General features: G+C 40.0%; 2 protein-coding genes across 3 annotated transcripts in view; both read right to left on the bottom strand.

The window, feature by feature from the left end:
- Positions 1-18,365, bottom strand: part of CYB5B (cytochrome b5 type B) — a 33,637-nt gene extending 15,272 nt beyond the window's left edge. For both annotated transcript variants that reach the window (XR_014256454.1, XM_082436171.1), the window contains exons 1-3: positions 18,091-18,365; positions 1,553-1,681; positions 980-1,009 (exon numbers count right to left, since the gene is read on the bottom strand). Coding sequence is in view for 1 of the 2 variants with exons in the window: in XM_082436171.1 (XP_082292297.1) it covers positions 980-1,009; positions 1,553-1,681; positions 18,091-18,357 (426 nt within the window). In the remaining variant the exon portion in view is untranslated. The remainder of the gene's footprint in view (positions 1-979; positions 1,010-1,552; positions 1,682-18,090) is intronic.
- A 1,069-nt stretch (positions 18,366-19,434) lies between these two features.
- The window catches only part of NIP7 (nucleolar pre-rRNA processing protein NIP7), a 67,970-nt gene continuing 63,094 nt past the window's right edge, over positions 19,435-24,310 (bottom strand). Inside the window, exon 5 of the mRNA XM_082436175.1 lies at positions 19,435-19,568. Coding sequence (XP_082292301.1) covers positions 19,554-19,568 — 15 coding nt within the window. The 3' untranslated portion in view covers positions 19,435-19,553. The remainder of the gene's footprint in view (positions 19,569-24,310) is intronic.

Below are 24,310 nucleotides of genomic sequence, written 5' to 3'. Positions count from 1 at the left end.
TTCATGCCCCCTTCATAAATAATTCAACAGTTCAGAGTAGCAGAGTGCAGCAAGACGGAAGAGTTAATTTACACAAGCACTCTGGATGGCAGAGCAACAGGTGGCAGATACCATCAAGCAATCTCTTGAATTGAAAGAATTCTTGTGTCTAGGTCAACTTTAATTGCTGTGTCACACGTGTTCAGTAATACCAGCTCAATGAGGAAAGGGAAGCAAGAAGCTAGAAGGAGGAAAAGAGGAGGGAACATTGCCTCCATGATGTTCTGGGTGACAACTAACTGCTGTCCCTTTAAATTACAGGGTAGGGGAAGAGTCAAGGAAAATGGCGAGAAAAAAGTGGGGGAATAAGGGAGATGAACCATCCAGCTTGTGGGAAGCAAAAATGCTTTCATATTTTCTTCCTGGTACATTATGCAGTACACATTAAGGTTTTCAAATATTTAATCTTTTGTTTTTACGGTTATCACTGTGTGAATGGGAAGGGTGTGCAGGCCTATTTGAGCCTACACCATAGGGGAATAGGGACAGAAAGGCCTGTTCCAGTCAATTACTCAATTGTTCCAGTCTACAACTCATTCTAAGACTTGCAAGAGTAAATCGACCTTCCAATTCTTTTTCCAACACAGAAGCAATTATTATCATCTATACTATTAAATGTAAGAATAAGAAATACTTTTCTACAACTGAACCTATACACTAATTTCTTCCAAAGCAATACGGGGCATGGCTTTAGAGTTTCAATTTTTTAAAAAAGCAAATAGAAGCATGAACACAATGTTCCTACTGTTCAAGACTCAGCTATTCTTTTTTCCTGAGATGGTACTGAGCCCAAATTCCTGAAAAACAGGATTTTTGTTTGGGGGAAAAGTAAACACTTCTCTTGTTACAATACACTAAAAAAAAAAAAAAAAGCAATTTTATTTGAGTAAATAGAAATATAAACACTTGAAAGACACAAGAGAAATAGAGGACTTCTTACCTTGCCATCACTTCCGGGTTTAAGGTCATTCTGTTTAAAGAGGAAAACAAATAATATTTTAAGACACATCTAAACGAACTCTCACTACCTGCTTATTTATAACTTTGGAACATGAGACTACATTCTGGTAGTAGTAATTCCCTGGGAGATGCCAGGGTCTACAGAAGGGTACTGCCCACTCCCCCACCCCTGCATCCCTGACTCTGAGCATATCAGGGTCCCCTGTAAGAATGGTATGGTTTTAAAAGTCCATAGTTACCACTTTTAGCAATGAATTTGCAAGAACAACCAAACCACTATTTTAGGTAGAGATAATAACTGCATTACAAAAAAATCGATCAAAAATAACCCCACCTCCAAAATCAGTTCCTTTTCATAGACACTATATGTGTTGATTTACAGACAAGAAGCTCTATCTTAGCACAGTAAGGTTAGATGATTTTGGAGAAAATTTAGCCTGATGGCTGGGTTGAATGAATTTCCATTTTAGTAACTCATTCCCTCATCACGATCTGTGGCTGTTGGATAGCTTCCTCTCTCTACAAGCACTCCTAGAGCTCAGCTAATTCTTACCGGATGCACATCACCAATATAGTACTGTTTGAGCATTTCTCTGGCATCAGAGGAGTGGCCTACATCTTCAAAACTTTCAGTTGCATCTCCACCAGCTTGTTCCAGCAGAACCTCTTCTCCGCCAGGATGCTACAAGGAAAAGATATTTACTGAAGACAGGGCTATCTGAAAAGCTAACTAATGTAAGCTACTTCCCCTTCCCCTCTCCTCTTTTCCCTTTTCTCCCTTTAATGGCAGCAATGGGACGAATCAGCACTGCATAGCCCACGACAGGATGCAATGGGGAGAAAACAACGTAACTCCTGTGTCTTTTGGCCAAAAATGCATAATGTGGGTTTAACTGTGAGGAAACCTAGGACAATCGCAAATTGAGGGATATTCTACAAAACGACCAGCTGTGATCTCCAAAAATATCAAGGTTAGGAAAGCCAAAGAAAGACAATTATTCTATTCCTGCAACTTTTCTGTAAGTTTGAAATGGTTTCAAACTTTAAAGCTAAATAAATAAATAATACCAAAATAACTGCCTCTATACCTAGAAAGTAGATTCTATCTATAATTACATGCTATATATCTTGGATAAGTTATTAAGAAATTGAGATGTCTTTGTTTCCTTATTTGTAAAATGGAGACAATATGAGAAGCTATCTTAACTACTATTGTGAGTATTATATGAGATAAGGATAGGAAATACTCTGTACTCAACAAGAGAAAGGTATAGTTAGTATAATGTGTTATCATCTATCATTTTAAAAAGCAGATATACATATGCATGCATATGCATGCATATGCATAAAATCTCTCCAGAAACATTTAAGGGAACCTGGTGGCTGGGAGACAGGTGCAAGGAAGACTTTTCACTGTACACCCTTCCGAAATTGGTTTCCCAAGTACAGTATTACCTACTCAGAAAACAATTTTTTTTTTTTAAACATCTTTATTGGAGTATAATTGCTTTACAATGGTGTGTTAGTTTCTGCTTTATAACAAAGTGAATCAGTTATACATATACATATGTTCCCATATCTCTTCCCTCTTCCGTCTCCCTCCCTCCCACCCTTCCCTATCCCACCCCTCTAGGTGGTCACAAAGCACCGAGCTGATCTCCCTGTGCTATGCGGCTGCTTCCCACTAGCTATCTATTTTACGTTTGGTAGTGTATATATGTCCATGCCACTCTCTCACCCTGTCACATCTTACCCCTCCCCATATCCTCAAGTCCATTCTCTAGTAGGTCTGTGTCTTTATTCCTGTCTTGCCACTAGGTCTTCATGACTTATTTTTTTCCTTAGATTCCATATATATGTGTTAGCATACTGTATTTGTTTTTCTCTTTCTGACTTACTTCACTCTGTATGACAGACTCTAACTCCATCCACCTCACTACAAATACCTCCATTTCATTTCTTTTTATGGCTGAGTAATATTCCATTGTATATATGTGCCACATCTTCTTTATCTATTCATCCGATGATGGACACTTAGGTTGCTTCCGTGTCCTGGCTATTGTAAATAGAGCTGCAATGAACATTTTGGTACATGACTCTTTCTGAATTATGGTTTTCTCAGGGTATATGCCCAATAGTGGGATTGCTGGGTCTTACGGTAGTTCTATTTTTAGTTTTTTAAGGAACCAGTAGTTACTTTTTATAACAACCTTTTAAGCAGGAATAATATTATCATCCCTACTTTAAAGATGAATTCAACGGAAGCACAAAAACTCTAAGTGTAACCTCCCAGTCAGTCACTTGCCTCTGAGCTCCCTGAGGATAAGGAAACTTCTATTTTTGTCTCCTAAAAGGTCTCCACCCAGTGATGGGTCTCCCACCCCAGCATTAAGCATGCTGTTTTGAAGCAAGAGTTAGACAGCTGCCACTCAACTGTTGTTACATCTGAACCCTCTCAGCCCTGGTAAGCTATTATCTTTGGAATTGCGTCCCAACTTGCTCTATGTATCTAAACTATGGAAGATATTTTTTCCTTATGACACATCCCAACTATTATGCTGCCTTTCAGAGTAAAAGGATAACAAAATGTCTTAGTGGTTTGAGATACTCCAGAGAATGGATGAGTTTGACTCCCTACATAGCTCTTTCTACAACTATAAAGTATTTTCATTTTCACCAATCTCTCATCATAAATAAATAAGCAACCCTTTTATACTTTTTTTTCCTACTGTATGAGAAAAAAAAAGAATAACGAATCAACTATAGCTTTATAACAGAAATAATTACAGTTAGTTAACATTTTGGTGCATAAAACTATTTTTCCTGTCCATTCATTCAACCATTTCAATTGTTATGCTTCAATTTTTATTGAGTACTTACAATTTAATGTACTAGGCAGTGATGAAAGGTTTTGTGTCTTCATAAAAATGAATTCATATGGTATATACTGTTTTATAGCCTGCTTTTTTTTTTCACAGAGGCAAGGAGGATCAGAGTGGTCAAAAAAAAGGGTTTAGGGCTTCCCTGGTGGCGCAGTGGTTGAGAATCTGTCTGCTAATGCAGGGGACACGGGTTCGAGCCCTGGTCTGGGAAGATCCCACATGCCGCGGAGCAACTGGGCCCGTGAGCCACAACTACTGAGCCTGCGCGTCTGGAGCCTGTGCTCCGCAACAAGAGAGGCCACGATAGTGAGAGGCCTGCGCACCGCGATGAAGAGTGGCCCGTGCTTGCCACAACTGGAGAAAGCCCTCGCAAGAAACGAAGACCCAACACAGCCATAAATAAATAAATAAATAATTTTAAAAAAAAAAAGAAAAAAAAGGGTTTAGTAAAATAACTCTCACTCCAAAATGTGGTCTTAATACAGATGGTTTAGAGCAAGCAAAAATATTTCAGGGAACCCTTCGTTACTGTTTTAGAACTCTATAAACTTCAGACATTATTTAAAATCAAATAGCAGCCCAGCCAGAGGCAATGCACTAGGCCTGAGGCCACAGCAAAGCCCAGGCCAGCCCTGAGCCAAGATAATGCCCAGGCTGCAGGATGGAAAAGTCCCTGAGGAGAATCCCAAGAGGAGCCCCAGTGCCCCAGGGAGGAGAAGCCCCGTGACCCTGGTCGGACTGGCTCTCAGTGAGCTGCTGCTCAACTCCGACATGAGCCTCTGGGTGGTCCAGCCATCTTTATCATCACCTGGGGGTGTGATCCACCACTAGGTGTCTATCCTACTGCAGAGTGACAAGAAGCTCACCCAGGAGCAAATATCTGAAATTAGTTAAGTCCTAATTCACAGCACAGTCCTCAGGGAAAATGGAAATTATATTCCCAAACAGTCCTTGACATAAAAATGTTACTTCAACAACCCAGAGGATGGAGTTTTCAAAAAAAAAAAAAAGGGGGGAAAATAATACCACCTTCTCCTACAACTGATCCCACGATGCTCACAGACGTGATGAAAGAGAATGTCACAAATGTCCTCGCTGTGATTCTTATTGGTGGATGGATCAACGTGACATTCTTAGGCTTTATCACAAAGTGTTATTTCCAATGACCCTATGTAAGCCTACGCTACAGAAAGGAATCGAACTACCCATTATTGATAGCTGCATCCTGGTACTTCTGCTGTGTATCTGGGCTTCAGAGCATTCACTCTCCAAATGTGGGCCAAGATAATGCCAATGACCAATCAGGAATGATGGAGACACAGATGACTAGAGCAGCCATGGCCATGCCCACCACAGATACCAAGAAAGCTTTCAAGACAAAGTGAAAAGTGTTGGAGCTAACAGATCACCAGAGGGCACCAGGTGATGTCAAAGAGGAGCACATGGCCAAACGCCTCCACTTGGAAGGCATATTCAAAAATGAATTACAGACCTCTTTTTGAAGGCCAACCAGGGATTAGCTCTTGGGAACTTGGAGTAGTCCTTAACCTTTTAGCTTCTGTTTGCACTGGAGACTCACAGAATAAAAAGGAAAATGCAGGGCTTCCCTGGTGGCGCAGTGGTTGAGAATCTGCCTGCTAATGCAGGGGACACGGGTTCGAGCCCTGGTCTGGGAAGATCCCACATGCCACGGAGCAGCTGGGCCCGTGAGCCACAACTACTGAGCCTGCGTGTCTGGAGCCTGTGCCCCGCAACGGGAGGGGCCGCGATAGTGAAAGGCCCGCGCACCGCGATGAAGAGCGGTCCCCGCACCGCGATGAAGAGTGGCCCCCACTTGCCGTAACTAGAGAAAGCCCTAGCACGAACCGAAGACCCAACACAGCCAAAAAAATAAATAAATAAATAAATAAATAAAAAGTAGCTATAAAAAAAAAAAAAAAAAAACCCAGCCTTCTGTGAAAAAAAAAAAAAAAAAGGAAAATGCATGAACTGATGGGCATGCAACAAGGATCATTCTTGTCTGACCCAGGTTCTTTTTTATATTTGAAACTAGAAGAAACGAGGCCTGTGTGCTAGGTGACTTATAAGGAAAGAGCTATTTTTAAAATGTTTTAAAATTTCCTTCTGGTGCCTGTAGAAATGAAAGGCAGAGAAAGGGGGAAACTCAAGCTAGTGATAATATATAAAAACTTAGCAAAAATTCAATCTTTGGAAGAAACATTGCCCATTATAACTAATTATCATGTGCAATCAGCCTGACTTCTAGACCACAGTAAACTCCCGTTTTCTTGGGATCCGAATACCCTGTATTTTTATATTTAATTTATGTGCTAGTATTTTTATAACTTCCTTTAAAAAACTAATAATTTTCATTACTGAAAATTTAGAAACTATGTATGAGCAAAACAAGTCTCTCTGTATTGTTCATTTTGAGCCTACAGAATGACATAAAGAGCAAATGAGTCAAAACTTTATTCAAATAAACTCTTTTTCAGAGTGAATACTCAGGGCCAGGACAGACTTAGCAAACTTTCTATATCTCTTAATACTGTCCAGGGAAAGCTAATGACCCTGATATACTGCTGGATTCTCAAGTGCCTTCAGGATGACCAAAGATAGGTTAAATATGGGAGATTCTTGATCTGGATCTCAGAATATAGTAAATACACAGGGGTGGAAGAAAAAAAAAATCAATGGTTCTGTACTGTATGTAACCACTCAGCTGAACTAAAGACCCAGTTATTCTGGATATGAGAGTTTACATACTGTTATAAGAAGGAAGATAGGGCAATTGCTGGCAGATACAAATATAACGGTTGCCCAGGGATAATTCTGTCTGAATTAAATGTCCTAGGGAAGTAGCAGTGTGCCATTCTATACCAACAGTTAAATGTAATTTGCATGTTGAGTACTGTACTCAAGAATGAATGATTCTTGACTCAACAAATTAAACCATCTTGTTTTCTCTTTAAGATCAGTTCTATGAAAGTAAAACTGGGGAAGTCACAATAATATCTGTGGATTGTATCAGTATCAATATCCTGAGTAGGATATTGTACTACAGTTGTGCAAAATTTTACCAGTACGGGGAAATGGGTAAAAAGTACAAAGGGGGCTTCCCTGGTGGCGCAGTGGTTAAGAATCCGCCTGCCAATGCAGGGGACACGGGTTCGAGCCCTGGTCTGGGAAGATCCCACATGCCATGGAGCAACTGGGCCCATGAGCCACAATTGCTGAGCCTGCGCGTCTGGAGCCTGTGCTCTGCAACAAGAGAGGCCGCGATAGTGAGAGGCCCGCGCACCGCGATGAAGAGTGGCCCCCGCTTGCCACAACTAGAGAAAGCCCTTGCACAGAAACGAAGACACAACACAGCCATAAATAAATTAATTAATTAATTAAAAAAAAAATTATAAAAAAAAAAAAAAAAGTACAAAGGATCTCTCTATTATTTCTTTAATAACTGCATATGAATCTCGTTATCTCAATAAAAATTTCATTCTAAAAAAATAAAATCAATTCCCTAAGTATATACTCGAGAAATGTGTATAGATATATGAACTTATACACACATACACACACACAAATGATCATAGCATCATTATTCATTATGACCCTAAACCTGAAACAACCCAATATCCATAAGGAGAATATGAATAAACTGGGGTATAATCATACAATAGAATCCTAATCAGCTATGAAAAAGAATGAAGCACTGCAATATGCACAGAAGAATATAATATATTGAACCAAAGACGCCAGACACAAAACAATATATACTGTGACACTCATTTGTAAAAAAGTTCAAAAATAGGCAAAACAAGGGATTTCCCTGGCGGTCCAGTGGTTAAGACTCCGAGCTTCCAATGCAGCGGGCACAGGTTCGATCCCTGGTTGGAACTAAGATCCCGCATGCTGCACGGTGCTGCCAAAAAAAAAAAAAGAAAAGAAAAGAAAAGAAAAGGGCAAAATGAATCTATAGTGATAAAGTCAAGAGAGCCAGTACCTCTGGGAATGAGGAAGGAGGCAGTGATTGGAAGGGTCTACAAGGAGAGGTTCCAGGATGTTATAATGTCCTAGATGGTGGATATCCAAATGTGGTCACTTACTAGAGTGACACCATATGGCTAAATCTTAGGAATATATAAATAGTGGGAAAATAATTTCCAAAATATCATAGACACAACTACCTTTGCGTATACTCTATGTATAGTCAAATGATCTTTGACAAGGGTGCCAGGACCACTCAACAGGGAAAGGACAGTCTCTTCAACAAATAGTACTGGGAAAACTGACTATTCACATGCAAAAGAATGAAGATGGACCCTTACCTTATATCATATACAAAAATGAACTCTTAATGGATTAAAGATCTAAACGTAAGACCCAAAACTATAAAATTAGGGGAAAAGCTTTTATGACATTGGACTTAGTGATACTTTCTTGGATATGACATCAAAAGCAAAGGCCACAAAAGCAAAAGTTGACAAATGGGATTACCTCAAACTTAAAAAGTTTTATACATCAAAGGACACAATCAGAGTGAAAAGACAACCAACAGAACAAAAGATATGTAAATCATAAGGGGTTAATATCCCGAGTATATAAAGAACTCCTAAAATTCAACAGCAAATCAAATAACCTGATTATACAATGGGCAGAAGAGTTGAATAGACATTTCTCTGAAGATGACACACAAATGACCAACAAGCATATGAAGAGATGCTCAACATTAGTAGTCACTGGGGAAATGCAAATCAAAACCACAATGAAATACCACCTCCCGCCCATTAGGATGTCTATCATCAAAAAAACAGAAAATAACAAGTGTTGATTTGGATGTAAGAAATTATAACCCTGGGAATGTAAAACAGTGCAACCACCAGCACCATCTATTTCAGAACTTTTTGTCTTGTAAAACTAAAACTCTATGGGGACTTCCTGGCAGTCCAGTGACTAAGACTCCTTGCTCCCAGGACTTCCCTGGTGGCGCAGTGATTAAGAATCCACCTGCCAGTGCGGGGGACACAGGTTCAATCCCTGGTCTGGCAAGATCCCACGTGCCGCAGAGCAACTAGGCCCGTGCACCACAACTACTGAGCCTGCATGCTGCAAGTACTAAAGCCCACATGCCTAGAGCCCATGTTCTGCAACGAGAAGCCACTGCAATAAAAAGCCCACGCACCACAATGAAGAGTAGCCCCTGCTTGCCACAACTAGAGAAAGCCCACGCACAGCAACGGAGACCCAACACAGCCAAAAAAATTAATTAATTATTTAATTTTTAAAAAGCCTCTGTGCTCCCGATGCAGGGGGTATGGGTTCAATCCCTGGCCAGGGAACTAAGATCCCACAAACCACAGGGCATGGCCAAAATAAAACAACTCTCTGCCCATTAAAAGCTTTTTTTTGATTTAATATCTCTTTCATCTAATATTAGTATAGCCACCTCTACTCTTATTTTGTTATTATTTGCATGGAATATGATTCCGTTCTTTCAATTTCAACCTATTAGTGTCTCTGAATCTAAAGTGAGTCTCCCACAGATGGCATATAGTTAGACCATGTATTTTTATCCATTCTGCCAATCTCTGTCTTTTGACTGGAGAGTTTAATCCATTTACATTTAAAGTAACTGCTGATACGGAAGGACTTACTCCATCAAAATGTCAGAGGACATTATCAAGAAAGTGAAAAGACAACCTACTGAATGGGAGAAAATATTTGCAAGTCACATATCTAATCAAGGATTAATATCCATAATATATAAAGAAATCTAACTTAACAACAAGAAGACAAACAATCCAATTTAAAAAGGGGCAAAAAACTTGAATAGTCATTTCTCCCAAGAAGATACACAGAACGAATAAGCACATGAAAGGATGTTTAACATCATTAGTCATTAGGGAAATGCAAATTGAACCACAAAAAGATACCACTTTACACCTGCTAGGATGGCTATGACTGAAAAAAAGAAAAATTACAAGTGTTCCATGGAGAAGTTAGAACCCTCATCCATTGCTGGTGGGAATGTAAAATGGTACAGCTGCAGTGGAAAACAGTTTGGAGTGTCTTCAAATATCTAATTATAATATAATTACCATACGACCCAGCAATTCCACTGCTAGGTATATATCCAAATGAACTGAAAACAAAGACTCAAACAGACACTTGTATGCCAATGTTCACTGTAGCATTGTTCACAATAGCCAACAGGTGGAGACAACCCAGATGTCCACTGAAGAATGGAAGAACAGACAAACAAAACGTGGTATACACATATCATGGAATACTTACTATTCAGCCTTAAAAAGGAGTGAAATTCTGATACATGCTACAACATGGATGAACCCTGAAGACATTATTCTAAGTGAAATAAGTCAGATACAAAAACAACAAATACTGTATGATTCCATCTACATGTGGTACTTAGAACAGTAAAATTCACAGAGACATAAGGTAGAACAGTGATTACCAGTGGCTGGGAGGAGGTGGCAATGGGAAGTTATTGTTTAATGGGTACAGTTTCAATTTGAGATGATGAAAAATTTCTAGAAACAGTTGATAGTGATAGACACACAACAGTGTGAATGTACTTAATGCCACTGAACTGTACGCTTAATGTTACGCTTAATGGTTTTAAATGGTTAAAATAGTAAATTTTATGTTATGTATGTTTTACCATAATAAAAATAAAAATTTAAAAACCTAACCATGCTAAGTAAAAGAAGCCAGATACAAAAGGACAAATATTGTATGATTCTACTTATATCAGGTAGCTAGAATAGGCAAATTCATAGAGACACAAAGTAAATTAGAGGTTGTATCAGGGGCTTGGGAAGAGTGATGAGAGGGTAGTTATTGCCTAATGGTTACGGAGTTTCTGTTTGGGGTAATGAAAAAGTTTTAGAAATAGACAGTGATGTTGGTTGCACAAACTGTGAATGCGATTAATGCCACCTAATAGTACAGTTAAACATGGTTAAAATAGCAAATTTTTATGTTATATATATTTTACCCACACACAAAAAAAGCTAGGTTTACATACCTATAATTAACGTAAGCCCAAAAGTTTACCTTTGTCTGAATCACAGCAAAACAAAACAAATAAGACCAAGGAGTCTGGAGGTTATCCTCAGTCACCTAGATTGGTTGGTTATCAGTGCTACTCAAATCTATTGGACAATCATAAGTTTCTCCCTGTTTTTATTAAGTAAACGTAATATAAGGCAGTACACATTTCCCATTTTTTCTAGAATCTGCTTTGCTTTTAAATCACATATGAATTTGCAAAAACGATTCTTCTGAACTGGACAGCCTTTGTGTTTTAAGACTAATGGATCTTGTCTCAGCTTTTAATGCATAAGCAATTATATAACACTATAAATATTTCAAATAAACTATATGGCAACCAAGATCATAAACTTTCAATTGATGAAACAATGCCTGTGATCGATTCATTTCTATCTCAGTCCAGCAATAATCAAGTGAAATACTTTACAGATACAAAGGAAACTTTGTAATGTCCCCTTGGGACGGGTTTTAGTCGGTCAATTGTCCACGGAACATGTGGTAGGGAGCAGGGGAAGCCTTTTGGCTTGTGGTAGGGAGCAGGGGAAGCCTCTTGGCTTTTCCTTAAGTTCATTTACTAAGTATTACTGAAAGGAGGACAGAAACTTTATGTTTTAATATAGAAAAGAAAGAGGACAAATTGCTAACAGAAAATAATACTTCCAGATTACTAATTCTATGGAAAGGATAGGGGACAGATGGGCAGAAAAGAGGAGAATGTGAAGAATGACAAACAGTTACACAATAAAAATCTTGCTGGGAAAAAATTACACAAATTCTCTGTGAATGGAAATTCCATGCTGATGTAATAAAAATGTAACAAAAGGGATATGCTAAAGATCACCTGACTTGGAAAATGAAATCTAGAAACATTAAGATCATGGAAGCTGCAAAATTAGGCCAGCCTACCCAAACAGATTAGCAGAATACCTCATCAAAATAAGATATGGATGTGAAAGTTTTGGAGAGGAAAAAAACTACTTCCTAAAAAAACGGTCTGACAACACAGAGAAAGATAATAGACCTGGGTGGTGAACAGCAGGAAATGGTGCAGATCCATAGGTATTTGCATTTGGATTAGAAAGAACCTAGTAAGGCAGGGGTGTCACCTAGGAGAGGTTAACTTGATGGCTGCCAGAAATGGTATAACCTTGGCAGTCACAATTGCTCACGGTCTGAATTTCAGGTCTGCAGATCCAAACATAACTTATTCCCACCAGATTACATACCCTTATCCCCACTATATTAGGTACCACTGCTACAGATTCTCACAATTCCTTAGGCATCTTCATGGTACTATCACAATTGCAATTATTTATTTAATATCTTACTTCTTCCACTAGACTATAAGCTCCCTAAGAACAGGGACCATGGTTGTCTTATTCATGGCTGTATTCCTGAACACAGCACAGAACCTGGAACATAGTGAGATCTAGGGGGCACTCACTCTGCCCTCCTTCCCGCCCACCTGCCCTCTCTCCCTCTCTGGCATGAATAAACCAAGGTCGATTTGTGATCAGGGCAGCTCACCTGGACAGTGCTGGAGGTTAAATTTTGCCTCATCTTATTTCTAGCCTTCCCTAGGACCAACCACTTGAGACCGTTCAAGGAAAGAAAGCATACTTGCTACAGATTTGGTAATTCCACAAGCTAGATAACAATCAAATTGCACTTTCTTTTGACCAGCCTTGGAGAAATCCAGTAAGAATTGTTATTAGTTAGACACTGAAGCTTTCAAGGGGTACCCTAGCGTGGCACCAAACAGAGCCTGCATTCTCCATCTTTCCAAAGGCAAGACCACTCTACCTTGCACGACAATTGCTTGTACACAGATCTCATCCTCCCAGCAAGGCCAAAGCATCTAATTCACCTTTAAATCTTCAGAGCATGTGCTAGTTAGTAAGCACTCAAAAGATGCTACAGGAAACAATTTTTTATTATTAATAAAAATAACCACTAACACTTACTGAGCTCTTTATGCCAGGTACCATGATAAGTCTTTATATGAATTACCTAAATCAACTGTCTCAACAACAACCCTGTGGAGTAGGTACTATTATCTCCCTTGAAGAGATGGGAAAGGCCTTTACAGAGCACAACTGCCCAAGGTTACGGTAAAGTAGGAAACTAAACAAGACTCTTGAACCCCAAAGCCCACACCCAGCCATTAAAATGTGTTATATATATATCACCAAATGTGTGTGTATATATATGTATGTATGTGTGTATATATATATATATATATATGCGTGTGCGTATATATATATATATATATATATCACCAAAATTCTCTTCAAAAGACACTTAAGAAAATGAAAAGGCAAAATACAGACTGTAAGAAAATATTCGCAATACATATTTCTGAAAGGACTTGCATCCAAAATATATAAAGACTGCTTTCAAGTCAATAATAAGAAAACAAACCAATTAAAAATGAGCAAGACTGAACACACACTTTACAAGACATGCAAATGGCCAATTAGCCCATGAAGATACTCAACATCATTAGTCATCAGGCAAATGCAAGTTAAAACCATTATTATATACCAGCACACACCCATTAGAACGGCTAAAAGTAAATCACTGACAAAACGTGTCAATGAGGATGTGCAGAAACTGGAAAACTAATGCATTGCTGGTGCGACTGCGAAAAGGTCTGGCAGTTGCTTAAAAACAAAAACAAAAAAATATGACCCAGCAATCTCACTCCTAGCTATTTACCCAAGAGGAATGAAAACATATGTCCACACAAAGATTTGTACATGAAAGTACATAGCAGCTTTATTCATAATAGCCAAAAATTGGAAACAACCCGTGTCAATCAACAGGCAAACAGCTAAATTTTAGTATGGTTACAATGAAATAAGAAGCACTAAATAGGAATAAATTGGTGATACACAGAAAAAATATAGATGAATCTCACAGATATGTTAAGTGAAAGACGTTAGACAAATAATACATACGGTTCTGCAGTGTTAGAAATCAAATCAGTGGTTGTATGAGAACATAGATGGTAGAAATGTTCTATACAGTGATTGTGATGGTGATTACACAGATGAGACATTTTTCAAAGCTCACTGAACTCCACATATAAAATCTGTACATTTTATTGTATGTACATTAGATCTCAATAGAGTTGACTTAGGTGGGGGAAAAAAACCTAGATAGCAAAATATTACTAACAACCCAAATGTTTATAAATATGAGACTGCTTGAATAAATTATAATCAGTCCAACAAATTCTATGAAGAATAAAGGAGTATTCCAGGTATGGATATGGAAAGACTCCTGAGACATACAGTTACATGAAAAAAGCAAGGCATATTTCAGCGAGTATTGTATGCTGTTACCTTATGGGTGAAAAAAAAGAGTGGGAGGAACTACATTCACTTTTGCTTGTATGTGCAAAACAAAACTCTGGAAGAATTCACAAACAACAGTAGTTAACTTTAGGAGGAGGTCGACCTGGGCAGATGGGAGGAAGGCTTTTCACAATGTACCCGTATGACCTATTCAAAAAATGAAAAAATTACCTGGGTTCCAGAAAAAAGGTACTAGTTCTAACTTCCCTCTATCACATTCCCAATCCTTCCAAATTATATCTAAGATGTGGAAGAAGGTGGTTGTAAAACAGACCTAATTCCATACTCTATAGCCATGAAAAAAAATTGAGGCAAATCCTAATGTAATGGGCATAGGTTATCTGGTCAGACTGCCTGAGTTCAAACTCCACCTGTACCACTTAACATTATGACTTTGTGAAAGTTATTTCTCTGCTCCTCAGTTTTCTAATCTCTAAAATGGGTTGTTAGGAGGGTTAAAAAAGAAATTACATGTAAGCCGTCAGAATAATAAGCACCCAAGAAATACTATTACTATTAAACCAAATCAATTAATAGACACTCTAATTCAATTAAGGAATACTATGATTCTATTTCTACTTATACATATCTGTATACATTGGTATATGCGTGGAAGATGTAGAAGGATTCAAACAAATTCTTGGGGTTTAAAGAGTTTTACTTTCTTCCCTTCTGTATTGTTTTTCCCTACAACCTAGTATTCCCACTTACGCCAACAGTCACTAAAAATTACATAGAAAGCTTTAAAACAGCACTATGTGTTAAGCTTATTACTCTTTTCAGAAATGGTTAATTATACATAAAACAATGGCTTCCAAACTTTTCTCACTTGTGATACAGTAAGAAAACAAGAATATTAACTGAAACAAAGGTTCACAAAAACATGCTTTGTGAAACAAAGGTTCACAAAAACATACTTACCCTTGCTAAGAGAGATGCACTTTGATATGTTTTAGTCAATGTCGTAAGATATTGTAACCATTTTTATGTGATTTTCTTTCTAAACAGAGGTTCACAAAAGCTGTACTTGACCTGTCCCCTCCTTGATCATGCTGACCTCATCTAATACTCTCCAGCCACCATAACCTCCCTCACTGTTCGTCAAACACACTAGATATACTTGTACCTCAAGGGCTTTGAACTTGCTCCCTCTGCCAGGAAAGCTCTTCCTGCAGATATCCACATGGCCAGCTCCCTTAACAGAAGGCCTTTATTCTAGTCATCTTCTTAATCAAGCTATTTCTGGCCATCATACCTAAAATTTCAACCCCTCATCTTCACGCCCTCACCCCATACATGTCCACAGCCCTCTTCTCTGCTTTATTTTTCTTCTCAGCACTTACCTCTTCTCTGCTTTATTTTTCTCCTTAGCACTTAACATAGCATATATTTTAGTTATTTACTCTGCTTATTTTCTGCTTCCCATAGATGGTAATCTCCACGAGGGCATAAATGTTTAACTATCCGCTGCTGCATCCTCAGCACCTAGAACAGTATCTGGCACTTAGTAGACACTTGATAAATATTTGAATGAGTAAGTGAATGAATGACTAGACTTGGAGTGAAGAAGAACACAGGGACAGAGACGCTGGAACAGGTAAGTTAGAATGGCTAACTGCAGGTAAAGATTGGCAACTCAAGCTTGAAGGGCCGCCCCTGGCACACCTGTGATGTCTCTGGCTCCATCAGCATGTGGTAAACCAGGCTGGCAACCACTATTCAAGATTAAACTAATGTCCACTACACGCACTGAGTGTTCCTTCCAAGTTCATTATCTATTCTGAATCAATCAAGAAGAAACTGGGGGGGAAATGAAACCACAAATGAAAAACATTACTGGCCCATTATGAACTATGCTTTACCATGCATGCTACAAGCCACACTTGAAACTTATTATGAGGCATACCTCAAAGGACATACCTAAGTCTAGAATTCCAAAGTAATACTGTGTAGACAAGAGAAACCAAGGTATTTATCTAAAGCACACCCTGCCACTAATCAACTGTCTGACCAAAATCTCTCTGAACCTGTTTCTTATATCCCTGTTAAAATAAGGCTCACTACTATCCAACTTACTCTCAACTAGTTATTTTGAGGCTGAAATAACGGGAAAGCACTTTTAAAAGCATAAATGCCATACACCCCACAAATACAAGAAGTTACTAAATTCTAAGATGTTAACTTATTGGCCACTAGAAAGATTTACTTAAAACAATGTCCTTAAAAAAAAAAAAGGGGGGGACCAAAAAAAAAAGGGACTTCCCTGGTGGCGCAGTGGTTAAGAATCCGCCTGCCAATGCAGGGGACACAGGTTTGAGCCCTGGTCCGGGAAGATCCCACATGCTGTGGAGCAACTAAGCCCGTGCGCCACAACTACTGAACCTGTTCTCTAGAGCCCGCAAGCCACATCTACTGAAGTCCACGCACCTAGAGCCTGTGCTCCGCAACAAGAGAAGCCACCACAATGAGAAGCCCATGCACCACAAGGAAGAGTAGCCCCCGCTCTCCTCAACTAGAGAAAGCCGGCGAACAGCAACGAAGACCCAACGCAGCCAAAAATAAATAAAATTTTTAAAAAATTTATTTAAAAAATAATAAAATAAAACAATGTCCTTTTCGGGAAACTTTACGTTTTAAAAGTTTTTATAGATTTATGAATCAGGATGTAGAGCTTTATCCCGTAGGCCCCAAATTAGTAGAAAACAAATTTTACTAGTACATTTGCTTCAGAAAGAGAACGAAGAGAAATAAAACTTTTTCTCAGTTATAGTAGAGTTATATTATGCAAAAACGTACAAGAAATTAACCATAAGATTGTTAATCTATTACTCAAAATAAAATAATACACACCATAAATAAATAAATAAGCATTTAAAATATCCTAAACCCTCAGGGATTGGGAGTGAGGGGAATGACTGCAAAAAAGCAAGAGGGAACTTTTTAGGGTGATGGAAATGCTCTTTCTTAATTGGAGTTGTGATTACATGGGTGAATACATTTGTCAAAACTCATCAAACTGTACATTTTAAATGGGCACAATTTATTGTACGTAAATTACACCTCAGTAGAGTTAAACAAATTGAAAGTCTGTTTCCTTGCAAACAAAACAAAACAAAAAAAATCACTCAGTTGTACCAGGGTCTTGAGAACTTGTAAAACCTAAAAAAAAAAAAAAAAAACCCTAATACAACAGGCTTGATTTACAAAAGAGGGTGACAGAACCTGAGTCAATGGCCAAAAAAAAAAAAAAAAAAAAAAAAAATCAACTCATAACCTCTGGACTCAAGGTCAACTCAAAATAGAAAAAAGAAAGGCAGCATAATGGGGGGAAAGGAGGAGGCATCTCAGCTTCTTCTCAAGAAAATGAAAAGCAAAAATGGTATCACTTCAGAAGGCATAGTGGAAAGAGCAGAGGTTTGGAGCTTTCAGACCTGGGTTCGAATGGCTCTAGGTTGTTAGGTGAGAGGCCCTGAGGCTCAGCTTCCCTTTCCGTAAAGTGGGCATAATGGTGACTCAGAGTTTAGCCAAGCACACAGTAAGTGCTCAATATGTGACGGAGGCATGGTATTACTGAACACACGAGAGTTTAGTGACGGCTGGAAATGCATGCACACCTAAGGCCCCCCAATCTCCGTCTCGGAGTGTCGTGCTCCCTTCCGTACGCCTCTTCGCCCTCAGCCAGGCCTCACTTCCCTCCCACACACACCCTAGCAGCGTTTCCGGGCCCGACCACCCTCGCCGCTGCAGCTCCCAGGGGCCGCCCACCTCCCGGGCCCCACCTCGTTAAGGAAGCCGGTGACATCGTAGACTCGCCCGTGGATCACCAGCCAAATCTCCTTCGGGGAGTTGCGTTTCGCCACCTCCTCCAATCGGTAATACGTGACGCAGGTCTCGACCCCTCGCCCTTTCCCATCGCTGCCACTTGCTTCCACAGTCGCCATGGGCCTGAGGTACCTCTTCTCCACCGCTATCCCGGTTGCCGCTGCCAACTTCCTGCAGGTAGACCTCGCGCTTAGTCCACCCCGGCTTCCGTAATCCGGGCCCATAAGGCCAGCGGCGGCTCTTGGCAACAACCAATTACGCTTCCTAATAGTTCCTGGTTCGTTTTCTTTTCACCAATGAAACGGGGGATTCAATTTCAAATCCCACCCACTCCTCGCCCGACCCTAGGGGCGTAGGCCTGGTTCGAGGTCCAATTTACCAATCAGGACCATCCATCCCCTCTAATCTCACCAATCAGATACCGTGATTTTGGAAAGGCGCCTAAGAGAGACACGTCGTCTGAAAGAGAAGTTTCTAAACTCGTCGTAAGGACCTGCAGAATTCTGGAAGATGGGGCCGAATCACCATTTTCACGTTTCCCTTCCCTTTGCCGTGGATCCCTCCTGAATCACGCGGAACTCGTTTCCCACCCCCCCACTTCCGGCGCAGCCTCTGTTCCAGCCCCAGATTTACATTTTTGCAGCCTCCAGGCTGTGATATGGCAAATCCATTCTAAGGCTCAGTTTCCTCCTCACCAGTAAAATGGGCATGATACACTCTACCTTGTAGAGAAATCTGGCCGATTAAGTGAGAGAGAGTGTATACACATACATGCAGAGCGCTTGGCACATAGTAATCAATACATAAATAACAGGCGGTGGACCGAGGCCTAGAGACGGTGATTGGGGGTACGATATGTAGTATCCCAAGTTTGTGCCACTACTAAGAATCTGATATTGTTGTATGTCAGTTTTATCTTAATAAGGCTCAGGGCGGAGTGGGAGTGGGGGGATCTGATTTTTAAGCGAATTCTTCAGTGATCAGGACAATGTACACTGTTTTTGTTTCTATGTGTTCTAAAATAGTATTCGCCTCAACTGTCGCTGGCTAGAGGTTCCGGCATTTTCGAATTATGAGTTTGGTTTCTATGCAGTGTTGTTAGCTACTCATTTTTAACTGCCATTGCAACTGACAAACTGGTCATGGTGAGATGTCATTTTCACCGTGTCACTCTCGCATACCCATAACCCATCCCCAACCATTTCAACCATTCCCTTTAGTCTTGTGCACCAGGCACTGACCCCTAAACCTACTGGTATAAGCCCACATCTGTGATCATGCCAGGTCCACCCACTTAAGATACCCCCCTTCCTTCCAATGCCTACTCACCTTTCAAGGTCCTGAAATTCCTTCTTTTTCACAAACTGCTACCATTCTGAGCTCCGGTGATTCTATCTCCATATAGTACCTAAGCACATTACTATTTCAGAAATTTCTGAAAGAAACAAAACATTTACATATATATAAATTTAAGTGCTAGCAATACAGATTTGTAGCAAATGCAAAGGGACACAGCTCTGTACACATATATGTGAAATGAACAATTCACACTTAACCCCGGTGTGCGTGAGTCAACTGAGAAGGCTATGTTAAAAAAATGCAGATTCCTGGGAATTCCCTGTCGGTCCAGTGGTTGGGACCTGGCGCTTTCACTCCGGGGCCCAGGTTCAATCCCTGAACGTGAAGATCCCGCAAGCCACGCGGCACGGCCAAAAAAAAAGAAGAAAATGCAGATTCCCTCCTGCCCAGACGTGGAGTGTCTTCCTCACCTTGAATGTTGGCTTGCTTTGTTACTTACTTTCGCCAGCAGATTGTGGCAGAAGTGATACTGTGCAAGTTACGTCTAGACTTCAAGAGGCCTTGAAGTTTCCATCTTAACCATCTTAGAACGCTTCATGATGCTGTGAAGAAGCCTGGGATTAAAGATGTCACCTACAAATTGGCATTTGCCATCTACCTCTACAAGGATCAAATTATGAAAGTCAGCAGCTGCTGACCTTCAACACCCATTGAAAGGAGTTAGGCTGGAGATCAGGAATGAGGCACTCTGTGCTCTGGGAAAAACTGGCAGAACAGGTCTTCAGATAGATATTTTCAGGAGACAATTTTATGAGCCCAATTCTTGCATCTCCTCGAATCTAGAAAAGCACTAAAATCCTTCATGGTGACGTCTGCTCCTCATGACTAACAGTAATCTTCACGAGACTAGCAGAAAACTTCTGCAAAAAATATGTGCTTGATTGCGTGTACTCCCCCTTCACCAAAATCACATATATACTGACCTTCCCCACTACCTCTTTGAAGCAGTTTCTCAGAGCTATCTGAAATGCTGTCTCCCAGGCTATAGTCCTCATTTTGCCCCAAATAAAACAACTCACAACTCTCACCTTGTGCATTTTTTTTCAGTGGACAAAAATCAGCCATTTAAGCTGTCTCAGCTGAGCCCACCCCTTAATCAACTTGTTAGCTGAATGCCAACACATGAGTGTGTTCAGGCTATATCAGCAGAATGGCCCCATCAACCCAAAGAATCATGAGAAATAATAAAGCATTGTTTTAAGACACCAAAAAATTTAAAAACCAGATTCCTAGCCCCATTTCCAGAGATTCAGGTTCAGTGGGTCTGGATATAGAATCAGAATTTAACATTTTTAGCAAGTATTTTGAATGACTCTGACGCAAGTGGATATGGATAACGTTGGGAAACACTGAACTTTTTTTGGAAGCATTTTTTATACAATTTTTAAAGGTTACACTCCATTTACAGCTATTACAAAATATTGGCTATATACCCTGTGGTATACAATACATCCTTGTAGCCTACCTTACACCCAATAATTAGTACCTCCCACTCCCCCCCCCATATTGCCCCTACCCTACCCACCCAAGGGTTACCACTAGTTTGTTCTCTATCACCTGTGAGTGTGTTTTGTTTTTTTTTTAAAGCCTTTTTTTTGGCCACCAGGGATTGAACCTGGGCCCTAGGCGTGAAAGTGCAGAGTCCTAACCACTGGACTGCCAGGAATTCCCTGTGAGTCTGTTTTGAAGCATATTTGATGTCTTTTCTCTCACACAGTGAATTAGTAAAATCACACAGCATTCCCTTTTCTACTTCCACCTCCAGGAAACTGAGTCCAACAGCTAAGAGGATAGCATGGAGGAAACTCTCAGCAAAGGGAGGGGTTGGACAAATATATCTGGAGTACCATGAAAGCAAAATCGGGCTTTCTGAGACTTGGAAGAGGAAAGTGGTTTGGGACTCCTCCAACAGCAGGAACCCCACAAGCGCTTTCCTCAGAGGGACCTAGGCCAGTGACAGGATTTTGGAGGGGAAGGGCTACATGATACATGCAGAAAGATTGGACCCTCAGTGCCAGGGCTCCAGCTAGCAGACAGACTCAAGCTACAGTGTGGAGGCTGTCAGCTCTGCAGCAGATCTTCCAGGAAGTGACCAATGTGGACTGAAGACCAGAGGGCCCTTCCTGAATGTTTTGCACTATTACGTAAAACCCCTAAGGAGGAGGAGAGGAATGCTCATAAGTGACTGAGACTGAATTTGCCACCATCGTGGCAACTGGAATTAGAATCAGATGAAAGTGGTTTTTTACAATGAACATTTATGGACTTCCCTGGTGGCGCAGTGGTTAAGAATCCGCTTGCCAATGCAGGGCACACAGGTTCAAGCCCTGGTCAGGGAAGATCCCACATGCCGCGGAGCAACTAAGCCCGTGCGCCACAACTACCGAGCCTGCGCTCTAGAGCCCGCGAGCCACAACTACTGAGGTCTACACACCTAGAGCCCGTGCTCCGCAACAAGAGAAGCCACTGCAATGAGAAGCCCGTGCACCGCAACGAAGAGTAGACCCCACTCACTACAACTAGTGAAAGCCTGCACGCAGCAACAAAGACCCAACGCAGCCAAAAAAATAAGTAAATAAATAAATAAATTTATTTTAAAATAATAAAATAAAATAAATATTTAAATTTCTTTTTTAGGGACTTCCCCAGTGGTCCAGTGATTAAGACTCCGCGCTCCCAATGCAGAGGGCCTGGGTTTGATCCCTGGTCAGGGAACTAGATCCCGCATGCCGCAACTAAGAGCTCACATGCAGCAACTAAGGATCCCGCATGCCACAACTAAAAGATCCCGCCTGCATCCACAACTAAGACCCGGCACAGCCAAATAAATAAATAAATATTAAAACAAATAAATTTCTTTTTTAAAATTTCAAACAAATAAGTTGAAAGAATAATACAATGAACTCCCATTTTAACTTAGATTCACCGATTGTTATTTTTCCATATTTGATTTCTTCCATATATGTTTACTTTTATTGTGGTCATTAGTAATGTTAAACCAATCCATTTCAGAGTAAGGTACAGACATCATGACCCTTTACCTCCAAATAATTCAGTATCTTCTATGAACAAGAACATACTCTTACATAGCCTTCGTATGATTTTCAAGTTCAGGGAATTTAACATTCATATAAAACTATTATCTAACATGCTGTCCATATTATTTTCCAATTATTTTAATAATGTCCTTTGTGGAATTTTGGTGTGTCTGTGTGAGCCAAGATCCAACTCAGGATAATGTATTGCATTTATTTATGTCTCCTTAGTTTCTTTTAATCAGGTGCATTTCTTCAGCCTCTATTTTTCTTTCACGACATTGACATTTTTGAAAAGTATGGCTTCAAATTGAATTTGATTCAGGAAAATACTGTGGCCTAAATGTATTATAAATTCATATTCATAATTTATAACACATGATAGCCAGAAAGTCTAGCTTGGAATCCCTGTCCCGGCTACTCACAAACTTGGTCACCTTAGCCAGCTTTCTCGGTCTCTTTTTTTCCAAGTGGATACCCACTTGTTCCAACACCATTTGATGAAAACAGTTCCCCATTGAATTGTTTTCATGTTTCTGTTGAAAATTGATTGACCATGAAAGTGTGGGTCTTTTTCTGAACTTTCTATTCTGTTCCAGTGATTTATTTGTCTATGCTTAATGCCAATTCCACACTGTCTTGGTTACGATTGCTTTATACTAAGCCTTGAAGTCAGTAATGTAAGTCCTTCAGCTTTGCTCATAGGTTTCAAAATTGTTTCTGCTACCCTAGATCCTTTATATTTCCAAATAAATTTTAAAATCTGCTTGTGGAACCAAGTGATCAAGGTTAACATCACCAGCGATAAATCATGTTGATAGCATGTACTCCCTGGTATGTGCTACAAGGGCACTTCCCCACTGTGGCATTCTTCCCCCAAACCCATAATCCCAGTCTAAACATGAGAAAAACATTAGGCAAACCCAAATTGAGGAACATTCTACAAAATACCTGACCTGTATCAATCGAAACTGTCAAGCTCATTCAAAAAACAAAAACAATTGGGCTTCCCTGGTGGCGCAGTGGTTGAGAATCTGCCTGCCAATGCAGGGGACACGGGTTCGAGCCCTGGTCTGGGAAGATCCCACATGCCGCGGAGCAACTAGGCCCATGAGCCACAACTACTGAGCCTGCGTGTCTGGAGCTTGTGCTCCGCAACAAGAGAGGCCGCGATAGTGAGAGGCCCGCGCACCGCGATGAAGAGTGGCCCCCACTTGCCGCAACTAGAGAAAGCCCTCGCACAGAAACGAAGACCCAACACAGCCATAAATAAAATAAATAAATAAATAAATAAACCCAAAGTTTTTAAAAAAACAAAAACAAGGAAACAAGAAATTGTCACAGACCCAATTTGACTAAGAGACACAACAACTCAATGCAAAGTGGCAACCTGGATTGGATCCTAGAACAACAACAAAAAAAGACATCAGGGGAAAAAACAGTGAAATTCAGATTAAAGTAACAGTAATGTACCAGTGTTGATTTCTTAGTTTTGACAAATGCACTATAGTATATTTACGATGTTAACTTTATGGGAAGTGGGGTGAGGGGTATATAAGAACTCTGTACTATTTTGCAACTTGTCTGTAAATCTAAAAGTATCCCCAAAATAATAAGGTTACTTTTTAAGATCAGCCTGTTAATTTCTGTACAAGAGCTTATAGATGAATTTATAAAGAATGAACACCTTAACAGCCTTGAGGCTCACAATCCACAAACATGGTATACCACTCCATTTATTTGAATCTTTTTTCAATTGCTGGTTTGCAGAATAGAGGTATTC

The sequence above is a fragment of the Balaenoptera physalus genome (genome assembly GCF_965194825.1).
Source record: "Balaenoptera physalus genome assembly, chromosome: 19".
Lineage (NCBI taxonomy): Eukaryota > Metazoa > Chordata > Mammalia > Artiodactyla > Balaenopteridae > Balaenoptera > Balaenoptera physalus.
This window is presented reverse-complemented; position numbering and strand designations above follow the sequence as displayed.